At 34.6% G+C, this 15954-nt stretch overlaps 2 protein-coding genes across 2 annotated transcripts; both read left to right on the top strand.

The window, feature by feature from the left end:
- Positions 1 to 1609: 1609 nt before the first annotated feature.
- Positions 1610 to 6362, top strand: LOC108220570 (E3 ubiquitin-protein ligase SP1). Its single transcript, XM_017394376.2, has 9 exons — positions 1610 to 1815; positions 1901 to 1953; positions 2032 to 2156; positions 2423 to 2554; positions 2777 to 2920; positions 3022 to 3096; positions 4793 to 4905; positions 4988 to 5098; positions 6022 to 6362. The coding sequence occupies exons 1-9, from the start codon at positions 1727 to 1729 to the stop codon at positions 6122 to 6124; spliced, it is 945 nt and encodes a 314-aa protein (XP_017249865.1). The 5' UTR covers positions 1610 to 1726; the 3' UTR covers positions 6125 to 6362.
- Positions 6363 to 7415: 1053 nt separating this feature from the next.
- On the top strand, positions 7416 to 11095 carry LOC108222135 (RNA demethylase ALKBH10B). Its single transcript, XM_017396041.2, has 7 exons — positions 7416 to 8009; positions 8756 to 8886; positions 9000 to 9117; positions 9261 to 9380; positions 9463 to 9578; positions 9689 to 9843; positions 10308 to 11095. The coding sequence occupies exons 1-7, from the start codon at positions 7595 to 7597 to the stop codon at positions 10762 to 10764; spliced, it is 1512 nt and encodes a 503-aa protein (XP_017251530.1). The 5' UTR covers positions 7416 to 7594; the 3' UTR covers positions 10765 to 11095.
- Positions 11096 to 15954: the final 4859 nt, after the last annotated feature.

Genomic DNA, 15954 nt, shown 5'->3' with positions numbered 1-15954 from the left:
TTATCCAGATAACATCAAAATCTTTCAAATTTAAAACTGGCCAAGATCAACATAAATCAATCTACGATCACTAATTTCTGCTCTGTAAATATCATTTTATAAAATTTTGTTAATATCAAAATATGAATATATCATAGGGATAAGAAAACAAGCATAGGATTTCATGAAAAATATTTTAAAGAATACATAAAAGATTAACAAAAAACTGATCATAATAAATGATGTTGCTAGCAATATAACAATGCTACAAAACAAACACGGTAACAAAGGTCAAAATTAATACGTGACTAAGCGAATGAGATACGAGGTTAGTAATGCACAAATAGTTCTACCTTAAAAAGTTCCTATTTTATTTTTATTTTATTTAAATTTATGATTTATTACTAATAAATAAATTTTTATCATTTTAAATATATTATTAAATAAATTTTATAAAATAATTAAAAAGGTCCCGCGGCTATATATAAGCTAATATCTATACTATACTATAATAAGACAACATGGGTATAATTCGTATTCCAATTTTTTAGTTATATTTTTTTGGTTTGGTACTATCTTTCGACAACTACAAGTCTACAAGATATGGAGGTTTATTACTACTTAAATAGTTTTAAATACTAAGGGGTCGTTTGGTATCGGGTTGGAATGAGAAATCGGGTTAAGCTGGTATGAGTTTGAGGTATCATATTTGATACCATGTGTTTGGTTGAGTGCATGAATCAATATTAATAAGTTATTAATTTATATTAATTAAAAATATTAATAAAATTATCATTGTCATATATTTTTGCATCATTGATCTAATTTTATATCAAATATTAATATTTCATTACTTAAATAAAAAAAAATAATAAATGCATCTCATACCTCCATCTCATCCCCACCTCCTACTTGGGTATCCAAAACCCATACCTTGGGGGTTTAAGGTATGGGTTTCAACAACTGTTTTTCCCAACCAAACATCAGGTACCTCAAACCTGATTCCAGAAACCCATGAACCAAATGACCCCTAAAAACACTCATTACAATACATTATCATATAATATCTTATTAAAAAAATTTAATGATGTTAATGATAAAATTATAACTTTTTTTTAACTCTAACGTATTATATTTTAATACAAACACCTCATTACATAACCCTTTCTAACTCTAATCTGTTACATAATAAATATCTTTTCACATGCATATGAAAATATACAAAATATAAAAAATCTGATTTAAAATTTATTGAATAATAATCATCACATATTAATAACAAATAATATTTATAAATATAAATAGTTTAGCAAAAAAAAGAAAATATTTATAAATAGATAATAAAATGTAAAAGCTAAATTTTGTTGAAAACGTATAATCAGTTGGTTAATATAATTTAATTAAAATTCAACTCATTAAAATTAAAATATTAATAAAATGATATTAAAATTTAATTAATAAATTACGAATTATATAAATAAAGTTACAGGCTATAATTTAAAGATATGTAAACGCTCTCCGGACAGGGCCAGTGCTGTGACTGTTGAGTCTTGAATTTTTTTGTCTAGCTCGAGACTTGAGAGAGAGAGAAAGGCCTTTCTTTTCCTACGAGCCAAACTTATTTGGCTATTTTCGAAAAACTACTGATAACAACAGCAGCTCTTGACTAAAGAGCAGAGTAAATTTTAAGAAACAAGCTTTTGGGGTCTACAAGTTCTTTCGAAACAGAAGTGAAGAGTGAACAAAGATGAGTGAAGAGATTGACAAGCTGCGTTGGGGAATAGGCTGTTTAGTTGGTGCAGCACTGTCGTATCTTCTTGGAGAGGAATCTCGAATGTGAGTTAAATTTTGTACGTGCAGTCTTCGGTTTTGTAACTTAAATCCTAGCATCTCACTTTTTTTTTTTTTGAATATATTACAGCAATGCTGAGTCGCTGGGGAGGGTTATTCGCGTAGTTCAAATAAAGGATTCGTGTAAGTACGCTGAGATTTTGATAAAGCTATGCGAAAATTTATTCATCATCTGCCTTTGCTAATCTCTTGTTTTTTCAGCACTGTTATTTGATACTGCATCCATAGTATTGCCTTTAATCGTCACTGTATCTGGAATAGTCGGTTCGAATAAGGGACTTAAGCTGGAGTCTAGCAAAGTGAAGGCCGTGATTCTTCATGAGACGGTGAAATAATCCACAATCTTTAGTCATTACAGATAAATCCGATCTGTCCACGTGTTTTTGGATTTTAATTTAATTTTTGGAACGAATAAATTTTGATTTGGATATCAGGTGTTTTGAACTGAAATCGGATCCGAATCCAAAATCTGCTACTGACTCAAATTAAACCCGAAAAGTTTCAGTATAGTATATATACATATATTGTTTAAATTAAATTATTGTGTAATTCGGATTAAAAATCGAAACTATTTATTGTTTGCCTGATCCAGACAAGCAAGTGCATTTTGAAACCCTGCGTAAAAAATGAAGTTGACAACAGAGGGAATAGTGTAGAAGTTTGCTCCTGGAAAGAGGAACAGAAAGGTTCTCATACTGTTAAGAAAGAGGTTCCGTGGTACCTGGTAAGACATTGTATCAGTGCAGCCCATTCCAGCCCGTATATATTCCATAATGATCCCTTCTTAGTAGTTCTCATATTTCCTAAATTAACATGCTAATATTAAAAGGCTCGGAAATTGGAATCATCAGTATCCAACTTAAATAAGCATATCTTCCGAAGTAGTAGTTTTTTGCTCCATGAATATCTGAATATCCGCTGCAAATTTATGCTTCACTTGTTGCAGGATGATGGAACTAGTAAGGTCTTTGTGTTAAATGCCGAGAGCGCCTCAAAATTTTGGGAATCAGTGGGTCGACATGTAGGAAGTTGCAAATCACAGATTTTGCCAGTAAGAGGAACAGTAGTGGACAGCAGGCAGAAAGAACCGGTCTGTTGTGTTCTCAGTATACTCTATTATGTTTATTCAAATGCTAGATCAGGCACCATATGCCTCCACAGCCGGTGTTAAATTAATATGTTATGATGCAGGACGTTCTAGTCAAGACAACTGTCACAACCCAACCACTTCTCATAACTGGTACTCCATTAACCGTTATTGGGGAGGTACTATGTCGACCTATTTGTTAACTTTTTTGTAAGCATGTACAATATCAAACTAAATGCATGTGAAGGGGATGAAACATTTATCTCTTATGTTTTCTATCTCCTCGACAGTTTATTCTGAATTGTAAAAACTAATATTTTGTGGACATGACTTGGAGTGAATATGATACACCTGCTGTTTGTTATCCTTCAGTATGATGTTTGCTTCTAGGATTATTTGTACAAGTCATGAATTGTAAAGTTGAATATGTCCCTGGAATTGATTCAAAACAGCTTATGTATTTCAGATTTTTGGTGTTATCTGAAGCATACTCTTAGAAGTGATGTTCTACTAATTCATTAATCATTTGATATATGCACAAGTACATGTAGTAATTACTCTTTTAAATCCGTTTGAATCAATTTACTGAAATCGAACAATCCCATTTTTTTAAAAACAAAGAACAATCAGTTTGGTTATAGTCTTTATTCTATCTTAGACAAAATTTGACGGTTTATGGTTCCTTTTTCCTTTGAGCAAAACCGAGTCATACTCTCCCCTAGTGTCAACACATCCTACATGCATTGCTGATATTTGGATAGTTATATTTCCTAGTGTCAGATACTCGGCTGGTTTTTAATAATGAAACCTCACAGCTACTAAATAACAAGTGGATGCTGAAAGAAAATTCTATTAAATTTTGTTACCTCGACATTTGAACATTATCATCATAAATTAATGCATGGTTTTTAAATGCACATATGAGTACTCTTTAAGAACGAAACCTTTGTAATTTGTACTATAAAAACTCAATTAATTTTTCTATAAAAGTAGTTGAACCTGGTGTATATGCTCTATATGAAATGATAATTCTCTTTCTGTCAAAACAACAATTTTTGAACTCTTATACTAGTGGCATGTTTTGTTCCTCGAGAAATTGGTATTGGACTTTTGTTCCATTGGATGTGTTTCTTAAGAGTCCCCAGTGTGCATCTATCTTGTTAGATGTAGGATTGTTTGGCATTATGATGTAAGATTCTTTGTCTCAATTGAGGTTCTGCAGTATTTCACATACCGACTATGATTGACTACCTGCATTCCATAGTCTGCCCTTTTACACATGGCTTGCTGCTTCATCACTTTGTATATAATCTATTTGTGAACAACTTCTGCATTATAGCTGGTATTCTGAAGCTCTCTTGCAGCTGAACCTCAGCAGTGGCTAGTGTAAGACTGAGTTTTAGTTTAAAGGAAAGTTGCTAATTGAAGTAGTAGGTAGGTGTGTGTTGTGAGAATGTGCATAGCTAGGCTATATATACAGCAAGGTCTGAAAAAAATTCATCTAGTCACTGTTCAAATTGTTCAAATGATTAGCTAGGAGTTGACTGTGAAAATCTTCTACAAATGTCTTTCGCTAGATTCTCTTTAAATACACTTACAACTTTTATCAAGTTCTTCTCAATTCTTTTAATATTCCTTAATTTCTGTCTTCTTCTCAAAAAAATTCCCCGCTTTACTTTTCACTTTTCAGATACAAGTACCAATATTTAAGACGACTTTTATTGCAGTGGAATCTGGAATGCCAAAACTGAAGGATCTATAGTCTGTTGTTCGTGGAAACTTAGTGAATTGTATACAAGTATTTCATGATCCTGAATATTGAAGAGAGGGTTAATTTGATACCAATTTTCTTCATACACTTCCTAATCTCTTCAGGCTGTTAAGGATCGGTCCGGAAGGATCCGAATTCAACAACCAGAAAGAGGCCCATTTTATGTCTCTCGAAAGAATATTGATGAGCTCAATGACGAGTTTGCAGGAGTGGAACGGTTGTCTTATATATCCGCCGAATTATGTGAAAAATAATCATAACTTTTCTATTTAGTAAATTATATTTACTTGTCCTTTCAGGTCGTTGAAATGTGTCTCTCTAGTGTTGTCATCCTGTGGTATTTTTCTGATCGGGATGCATACTTTTCAGTGTATCAAAAAAAGATTTTTTAAGCAGAAGTCGTGCAAGAGGTAAACGTGATACTATTTGTTTTTGATAGGAAACATGTGAAACTCAACTTCAATTGTGTTTTCCTTTTGTTGATATATAAAGAATATGATGAATCAAACAAATGAGATTAAACACTTAGGGGGACAAATTAGTTGTCTATTCAGAATAGCTAAAAGCAAACTGAAAAGAAGACCTTTAAAATGTGAAGCTGTCACGACAAATAAAATCTTCACATAGAAGTAATACAGAGTATTTAAAAATATAACCTTATCTATTTTAGGACTTAGGAGCTATGTGAAGATATAATGTCAACTCAAGCAAGTTAAAATGTTGAAAGTCATAGTTTCACCTTGTCAGGTGCCATCGTTGTTCTCCTGAGGAACATATACTTCTTATTTATTATATATGTATTTGGCTCGAGCATCATTGAACTGAATCCTGATTTATGTGCAATATGCTTAGAGCAAGAGTACAATGGAGTACCTGTCCTGTAAGCACAAATTAACTTTTATTCAAATGGAGCTAAAAACTATAAGTTGGTCTATCTTGATCCTCATGATAGCTGCCATTGTTGCCATCCATCGGATTTTTTATTTGTATTGCTTCATGAGTAATCAATGTTTCTTTGAAGTTTAATTTCTGCAAAAACAAAAGCAATTTATAAAAGAATTGGAACTTAAGCAGTCGATATGACTTTTAAATATGTGCTTGTATATCTGTTGGAATATGTTTAATTCATTAATTTGATAATTTTTTCAAACAGGACTGTATGTTTTGTTTGTTAAAACTTAACTTTAGAAAACAGAGTGCATTCATCAAGCAAGTCATATGTAGAGCCATCATTTGACAGAATAACTTATTCTTATGATTGGCTTGAATATGTTCAGTGTCTTGGTATTTCTGAATCTGTTATTAAGATATTGTGTTGGTGACTAACTTGCAGATGTGGTCATAGGATCAACAGTGAACAACGTTCTTCACAGCTGACAGAGTGTCCACTTTGCCGTGAACAGGCTAATCAGTTGGACAGGGCTTTCCGCGGTTAGACATCTTCCTAGTAAACAAGAAGGCCAGCAAAGGATGCTTTATGTTAAGGCTCGTAAACTTCTTTTGATTCTGTTTTCTAAAAACTAGTTTGGTTATCTATGGTTTCTTTGTCTCTGGGTTCAAAGCAGCCACTACAGCTAAATTGTAGCCTGGTTGCCGTAGACACTCTCAGAACTCCGCGCATATATAACGCTTTATTAACTAATTACTGGGTATCTGACATTATTAATGCAGTAAATCTGTGGTTTTTTTATATAAAGTTTGCTTAGGGTGTAGTTTCAAGATTTTACATGAGCAGTACTGGAAGTACCTGAGTGTGTGTGGCTAGTTAGATGCAAATGCCTAACTCCACGTTTTCAATGTTTTATATAAAACATAAGGGACCAGGTCCCTGGCATACGGCTGCCAGGGACTGGTTAAGTAACACTCCATTTCCTGGCCGTTGGATGCATATCCAGCGGCCAGGATCATATTAAAACTTTAATGTGTCCAGCGCTTTTTTAGCGCTGGACAGGGATTCCCACGTCCAGCGCTAAAAAAGCGCTGGACATGAGAATCCCTGTCCAGCGCTTTTTTAGCGCTGGACACGTTAAACTTTTAATAAGATCCTGGCCGCTGGATATGCATCCAACGGCCAGGAAATAGGCTGTTGGTTAAGCCGTCCACAGCAACCGGTTGCTGTGGACCGCTACCCAAAACATAAAAGCCAAACTGCCTTATAAGCCATGCAATCTAGTGAAAAATGGTAAAGTTATTTGTTCTTGTGTAAAAGTAGCAAACCTATTATGAACCATGTGTGTGTTTGGATGTTTCTGCCATAACGCATGTGGCCATGTGAAAGCGTGGAGCATCTCCTAGCACTCAACAGCTAAATAGGTTAGGTGGTGTTAGGTAATTTTATGTTTTGGTTTCTAATTTTTGAAAACCATATCTTCATTTTTTTTAGTTTTCAAAAAATGTTTTATAATTACCCTGTCTGTCCCGAACGCTTTGACTTTTTACATGTAATGTAATATAGGGTCTAAAAAGACAACTTCTACATAATATTTTTGAAATTTGCATTTTTCTGATTAAATATAGAACATTTATATTTTTATTCCGAAAAAGAAAATTTGAAAAGTAATATATAGAATTATCTTTCTTTATACACATGTAAAACGTCAAAACGACTCTTTTATGGGACAGATACATACAGTATTTATTTAATAAATCATTTTTTTTAAAAGAATAGGGTCAAAAATCAAATTTGAAAATTCTCTTTATATAGTTGTGATTAATCAAATTTTGATGCATGTGTGAGAAGTGAGAGGAAAGCAAACCAGAAAATCGGTAAACTTAACGGATCTACACGAAATTCACTCTTATAAATACCATTTCATGCCCACACCAAAGCCATAATCTACATTACCTGGATCAAACACAAATTTACACACACACGCACAAGTTTAATTTCTAGGATTGTAAACACAATGTCGCCGGCGTCCGGCATTGTTCACGATCAAGCACCCATGCTGTCGCAACACGATGCCACATCCTCGTGTTCGAAAGACGCCGTGATCGCGTGGTTCCGCGGCGAGTTTGCCGCGGCCAATGCCATAATTGATGCATTGTGTAATCACCTGAGTGAGCTGCACGGGGGAGGATCGGTGTATGAGTCCACATTCGCGGCCATTCATAGGAGGAGGCTGAACTGGATCCCGATTTTGCAGATGCAGAAGTACTATCCGATCACTGATGTGTTGGTTGAGATAGGAAACGTGATCGACAAGAAAGGAAATGTCGTCGAAAAATGTGCGCCAGAGAGGACAGGAGGGAGCGGAGATGAAGATCAATGTTATAGCAACATTGGAGGATTAGCAAAGACTGATCAAATTACTAATGGAGGTAATTACTAGTCATTTTATGTCACGTGTTGTGGCGGAATCAGGAAGAGACTATTTATGTTGAGCTAATCTTTGAAAAATTAGTAAGCTTACTATTATTTAATTACATATTTTTGGAGAATTATTACTAATTACGCAGAATGTTTATCTAATTTTAGAGAATTATGGTATTGAATGATGGTACCTTGTCTATTGACTTGATATAGCAGGCGTATAATACATATGTGGTTAGTTCTTACTCAAGACAACTCTGTAGGAGAGGAAGAAAATATTCACATGTTATAATATGTTCATATTGGCAGCTGCTAGTGATTTCTAGAGAGGGGTGGTTGGGTAGCGATAATCTAGAGGAAGGCGACTTCTGTAAAGTCTCTTAATTTCTGTAGGTGAATATCATTGTCATACAGGACACTTGTGGTCCTTCCTGTCTTCATAATACAAATGGCCTCGTTTGTTTCATGAACATGGTTTTGAAGATGGATGTACTAGATTTGTTTATGTGTCTGCAAGTGAAGTATCAGATGAGGCGCGGTATTAGTAACTGTTTTTGGTATTAATAAATTAATGTAGAGAGTTGCTGTGTAATCATGGTTCATATTCGAGACCCTTGTGTGATATCATGTCAATCAACCTCTCCCACAATATTAAGGTCTTAGGTGAAGAGACTACTATGTTTACCGTGCTCTATCATCAGTAGAATTGGACAGAGTAATAATAATTAATCCATCCACCTTATATTGGACGCAGGATCTCAAAATGGGCAACCCAAGTTTGAAAACCTTGAGTTATACTCAATCAATGAAGACTGTGAGACGCATCATGCTCAAATCAAAGTCTGTAAAGGGTTCGTAGCCAAGGAGCCGGTGAAAGGGCATATGGCGAGTTCTTTCTTTCACAATTTGAAATTTTCAAGTCATAGGATAGTTTTAGATTTTTGTTTTTACCAATTTGACTGGTGGTTTGCTGATCATAGGTTAATAAATAATGGCAGGTCAACGTTGTGAAAGGGCTCAAGTTGTATCAAGACATATTCACTGATACTGAGATATCTAAGCTGACCAACTATGTGAATGAGCTTCGGGTTTCTGGCCAGAATGGAGAACTATCAGGTGGATTCTCCGGTTTATTACACTTACTGTTAAAATGCTAGTTTTAGTTTGTTTGTTAAAGATTAAAAGATGCAACTAATGCAAAAATATAAAATAACATCCAGTTCATGGATGCTGATTGAGTGTAATGTAAATGGAAATAGGCGAGACCTTTATAATGTACCACCAGCAGGTCAAGGGCGGAAACAAGAGAGAACTAATTCAGTTTGGAGCTCCAATTTTCGGGCCTGTTAAAAAGGAAGCTACAAGTCAATTTCAAAAGAGTAAGTTCTAAAACTTGTGCCATAAATCATGATAAATACTTAATTCTGCACTGACATTCTTTTAATTGAAAACTATATACAGGTCAAATCGACCCAATTCCAGAAACACTTCTAGGAGTCATTGACAACCTGGTTCAGTGGCATTTAGTCTCCGAAAGTAGGAAACCAAACAGCTGCATCATCAACTTCTTTGATGAGGTGCTACGACTGATTAATTGATGAAGCTAACAAAGGATAATTATACAATGGACCAAGGAGTCCCATACATCTAACATATTTTAAGCTAAAGATTCAACCTGTTCTTGCAGGGTGAGTATTCACAGCCCTTCCTAAAACCGCCTCATCTAGACCAACCGATCTCTACTCTTCTTCTGTCTCAATCGGAAATGGCTTTTGGACGTATGCTTGTATGCGACAATGATGGGAACTATAAAGGGCCACTTATGCTATCACTGAAAAAAGGGTACGCTCTAAAGTCTCAAACTGTACAACATTACTCTTCCAAGGGGCAAAAATCTTGATTAATGCTATCTGTAGTTGATGCCTGAAGCTTGTTGAATTCTAATTCCATTTCATATCTAACAATGACATTATTATTAGATAAAATGACCGTATTCTGTATTATTTTAAAAAAAAGGCCTTCTGTAGCTAACTTTATGTTTAGCTTTTAGGGAGTGACCCTGCATATATTTTAATTTTTACCATTCATTTTTAACATAAACAGTTTGGCCATCAGACGGCTGGTAAGCCTTATATTGTTGGGAGTTTATTCTTTATATTTTAGAGCATCAAGAAGCTAGAAGATATCAACTAAAAGCTTACAGCTTGCCAAAAATTATTCTTCCTTGCATCTGGCTAGCATAAAACTACTGCGCGTTAGTAATATAACTGACTATGGATTATAATATAGTTTCCATGACTCTGCAGGTCTCTTTTAGTGATGAGAGGAAACAGTGCTGACATGGCGAGACATGTTATGTGTCCATCACAAAGCAAAAGGATCAGTGTGACCTTCTTTAAAGTCCAGACTGATGGCATAGTGAAAAACTCATCACCTTTAAATAGAGCCCTGACACTGTGGCAACCAGGAATCTCAAATGGTTATTCAGTACCACGTGGTACTTATTATAGCTATGAGGCAATGGATGTTATTTCTAAATGCAATGTCCTTCGGAACCCAATGTTTATGTGTGCTCCTATGCGACCAATGGTCCTCGGCCCTAAAAGGATCACACGCGGTGGTACTGGAGTTTTTCTGCCCTGGGCTGTCGGATCCAAAAAGCCTGCAAAGCATCTACCACCACGTGCTCAAAAGGGACGTATTTTCGAGCTGCCCTCTCCAGCTGAAACACATAATAAAGAAGCCACTTCTGATGAGACATGAGCATTGAGGGAAGGTCAGTGCGAGACTCTGAGTTTTTCTCTTCAGCGGGATAAGATCATTCTATAAAATAGTTAGAGGTGTGAGTCATCACTGTTGTCTACTTATTCTTCAAAAAGCTTCACTTGTAAGTGTACAATGAAATTTGGTGTTGTAAGAGACCATTATATCTCATTCCTTCCTACTCATGGAACACGAGTTAGCCCCGCCGCAGGTTTTCTCAAATGCCATACTAGAAATAGCGAGTTCTAAGCTGATAGTGCGGTTAGATCTTAGGATAAACATATGCGGGAATTTTGTATTTTTTAAAAATCATATTATGTTTAGCTTATGTTCAGAATGACTTCCCCTTCCTGGTCTGCTTTTTTGAATATTTGTAGTACTACACTTTCGTCTCTGATGTTATGGTGAAAATCACGCTAGCATGTTACTGTGACAAACTCATTATCTATTCACTATTCCAGTTTAAATCTTAAGTTTCAACACATGTTCATGATTTAATGTTCTAATATGAGATTCTTAGTGAAGTACCAACTGAGAAGACATATGTCGGCCATAGAGTGAACATTATTTAGTGCAGGAGTATTGTTAGAATTTGTTAGTATCAATCCCCCTTGTAATTGGAGAGTCCATTTTTTCGGAACATATTTATAATATAAACTTGTATATATTCCTTGCTTTCTGTAAACGTTATTGCAAATAATGCAGAAAGAATAAACTAGTTTCTTGGTTAAACCAGTAGAATTGTATATTTAGTTATATTACACAAGTGATTCTTCATTCTTCCTTCTGTGATGGGAAGGATTTTACAGATTGGGTCCTAGTAAAGAATATAACAAGCTTCCCTACAGAAGTTGTCTGCTATGATTATGGTGTCATTGTACATATAAAACTATTGGATATAATATCCCAGAGCTTCCTTTGCTACTAGAATTCTCAGTAGATTTCTGAATTGGAGAATACTGTGACAAAATTGAAGAAGGTTGTTCCTGGTTCCGCTACTGTCTACACATTCGAATCCTCAAAATCTTACGAACAAGTTATACTACTAGTTAAAGGCCCCCTGTTCCGCTACTAGTTATGGATTTTATAAATTGAAAGTTGTCACAGACTATTGGAAGCTTTATCTTTTGACTAAGAAAGCAGATTATGCCATCAGAGAAAAGCATGCTTCATCCAAACTGTGTCTACTCATTCTTAGGCCAGTATAATTTAGTTACCCTCTCTTTCAAGAATAGAATAGAATCATACATTCGTGAAGTCACTTTCAGTTTCTCATAAATTTCATCCATCTTCCCTGCAGTTACGATCCACCCCTCTACTTTCTTCTTTGTTTCATCTGTTTTCGTTTTTTTAAAAAAATGCAGAGGAAAAATGAGATTAATATCAAGAATTCTAATCAACAGCAGATTGGCATCTGCCATCGGCTGTACAATTTTATTATAAACACCTTTTTTTCTCCTACCCCTAAATCTATTACCCTTGGTCACCCTCTAGATTCTGAAAATGATCATCAAAACCTTCTTCAGGATCAGTCTAGTAATCTTCACGACTCAAACTTAGTCACTTCTCCTGAAATTGTGGTTGAGTTCCGTCACAATATTGAGGATCAACGGATACAAATTGATGAAACTGCAAGAGTTGATGTCATGACGCCACAGGAAATCCAGGAAACAAATCTTGGAGAAGATATTGAGGTCATTTCTGCAAATATTGGCAAAGGGAAAGGCCCTATGAAAACAGTGAGCATCAAAGAAAATGCAGAGGAGTATCGGAAAGATAGCAGAGACAAGCAGAAGCAGCAGAATGATAAGAACCTGATTCCAGTATCAGGAGATGAGGCTCATAAGCCACCTGTGACGAAAAAACACAGAATTCAGAGGCTATTGAGTGTCGAAACAAACATTAATGAAAAATCGGATGCGTTTATACGCAGTAAGAAGGCAGCTATGAGAAGGACTTATAGCAATGATGTTAAAGATTAACACTATTTCAAAAATATAGAGTAAGCAAACTGCACTTCAAAAAAAGATTGTTGTTCCATTATGTGAGTGTTCTAAATAAGTTATCAATGAAATTATAATGGTTTCTCTTGTTATTGCCATTAAATTATTCATTTTTTTGTCAAATCTTACTCTGTTCACTTGAATGTCACTAGATAGTCATTCTAAGCTGCAGATAAATCTTCAAGTAATGAGCTAAACAATATAGACATTCTGCATTTCATAGTGCCATCTCCTTTCTTGTAAGATGAGAGTGAAGAATTTATTAATATTCTGATTTTTTTTAGAAACATAAATTAAACAAGAAGGCGGATAAATGAATTATGATTCGAAAAAAATTTGAAACTCAGACTTTGACATTAAAACTGAACCATCCCTTTGGCAATAATAAATTAAAATTACATATTTTATTTTATTTATTTATTTTTATACAAGAATGTGACACCTTAATAACAAAATTTCGTATTACTTTTATAATAAATAAATCCATGAAATATTGCTGGAACACTAAACAAAACAATGTTGTCGGCTCAACAAGTTAAAAGCAAGCCATCAGTAATTAATTATTTACTTTTGGAAAAATCAAAAAGAAAATAATACTTAACAATTTGTACTTCCAGTGTTATTTTGATATCGGCGCCGGGTCGGGGTCCGGGTCTGCTTACGGGTCAGGGTCCCCCCCCCCCCCCCCGGGTCTCTCTCTCTCTCTCTCTCTCTCTCTCTCTATGTTATGTACACATCTGTTTAAGTCTGGTTTTGTAAATTGCTCGTTGTGATTGTATAATGTCTTTTGTTGATGAAGTACATTTTGTTTCTGCTAAAATATTATAATTGCAATTTGTTGATATTACAGTCTTTGTGGATTTGATTGATCTTTGATTACTTTATAGGTTGTCAAGTCTGTTTGTATGCATATTGATAGGGTCATATCACCGGTCACAGACTCACAGCACTACAAATCACCAGTAACAATTGAATGAATTACATACCGTTGTTATTCGATTACTTAATATACTGAATTGTTAATTAAGTGCCGATAAGTTTGAGTTTTTAATATGAGCACAAATATGTCTATATTGATGTATATCAATGATTGTGCTGGTGGGCTTAAGTGTGTGTGTAACATGAAAATTAGGCAGTGCTAAAAGTGTACGAGATGGGGAGTTTGAGTGAAACATTGGACTTCTATTTAGATTGACCAACTTCAGTTGTTAAAGCTTATCGAATTTGCACAAAAAAATAAAATTAAATACTTATCAATAATGAGAGCAAAGTTTGCGAAATAGATACACCTCCTTAACTAATTGATTGATTTAGAAAAATAACTGTCTGCTTCTGTATGAAGTGATGTCGTAGGCGCAACATTGTATTTTTTTGAAATAGTTCAACTTGCACAATTCCAGAAGAGAATGGCGGAGATGGCTTTTTACTGGTGTGCGCAATTGGAATGATAACATCACACACTTGTGTGTAGGTAATTGTAAAATGTTCTTAAAATGTTATAAAATTACATTACAAGTTTAATTAAAAATTTGGAAATGCTGTTCTCATTGACTTCATTTGCTCTTTCTGGAAAGGGATATGCTACTCTGAAGACCCTCGTCAGAAACTGAATGAAAAGTTAACTTACATATTTTGAGATATTGTCTTAGGTTATGGTTGAACTTGTTACTTGTTATTTGTTTTTTAATTTAAAACCCAAGGGATTTTTGATGGTTGCATGATTCTGCTGCAAAGTTAATTAAGGTTTGTCCCCGTAGTTTTCGTGAACAAAACCGATCTCTCAGACTAATTTACCACGCTTCTGTTGCAAATTTGTGGATCTCATTAATAAATTTGAAACAGGATTATGAATCCCTTGCTTTGAAAATTTTTTACTTTTACTTATCTGATAGAAGCCATGGAACAACTGATTTTGACGGTGAATTGGTTGCAACTGTTTGTGGAGTGGTCGAACGTGTAAACAAGCTTGTCCGTGTGCGCACTCTGAGGGCCAGGTAGTATGCACTGTTATTGTCTAGTAATGATTTTATTGATAATAATATGTTTTTCACTTACATAAAGGTTCCTTTACTTGTAAGGTTCAAGCCTGAGACTGGGGATATTATTGTCGGCAGAGTAATAGAGGTATATATATTTTTCTCTGTGAGCTTGTTTTAATTTCTTTATTCGTTCCTGCTTGCACGTCTTATTCATCTTTAAACATAATCTGTGGACATTTGTAGACAACTTCTGTAAACTTAAACCACTTTTGTGCTAGTAAATATTTTCTTAAACTTCAAAAATCGTTTTAAGGTGGAAGTTATATGTTAAAAACATTTGTGCTATATGTTAGCTTCTCTCTCTCTCTCTCTCACACACACACACACACACACACTATCTATCTATCTATCTATCTATCTATCTATCTATTTATACATATATATTATGTATATAAATATTTCTATCATAAGGTTGCCCCTAAACGCTGGAGATTGGAGATAAACTTTACCCAAGATGCAGTTTTGATGCGTTCTTCCATGACCACGAGCGAAGATATCCAGGTAAAAATTATGGGCTTATATTATCATTTGTGTATATATGCTCTATAGTAATGAGAAGAATCTGCTTTCGTTTAGAATAATATTTCTCAATCCTTATTTTCATGTTTTACAACTTAATTGCGAAGCCACATCCTTCCTCACTCGAAGCATTAATAAACATTAATATAAACTTCCTGGTTAATAGGAGAAGTTCTAAGGCCCCCCTCACCTATTGGTTCAACTACTCTTCTTTCCATTCTTCTATTTAGAAGTTTATTAAATATATTCATTAACCCCTACGCTATGACTTTAAATCACATCTCAAAAAATGGAAATGTCTTCCTGAGCGCAGTCCACCTTACATCAATAATACTAGAATAGTTAGTGGTCAATCGCTCGTTTATCTAAACAACAATCAGTAAGCTTCTCTAAGGAAGTGGACATTATTTGTCCGATTTCCCATGGTTGATGATGTTTTTAAACTCGAGGGTTGCCTATACATACTATTGAGTCATGGCCTATTCACTACCCTAACTTTTCTGGTTTTTTTGAGTAACTGCTGATCTTTGTCATACTCATACAAGTTTATGTTTTCCTGTTTAATTCCTTATAGTGGCAGAAATTCAGAAGCTTGTGCAACTCCAGGAGTTACCGGTATCAGGAATTCA

The sequence above is a fragment of the Daucus carota genome, chromosome 5, assembly GCF_001625215.2.
Source record: "Daucus carota subsp. sativus chromosome 5, DH1 v3.0, whole genome shotgun sequence".
NCBI classification, from domain to species: Eukaryota; Viridiplantae; Streptophyta; class Magnoliopsida; order Apiales; family Apiaceae; genus Daucus; species Daucus carota.
The sequence above is the reverse complement of the archived record's forward strand: the minus strand, read 5'-3'. Positions and strand labels throughout refer to the sequence as shown.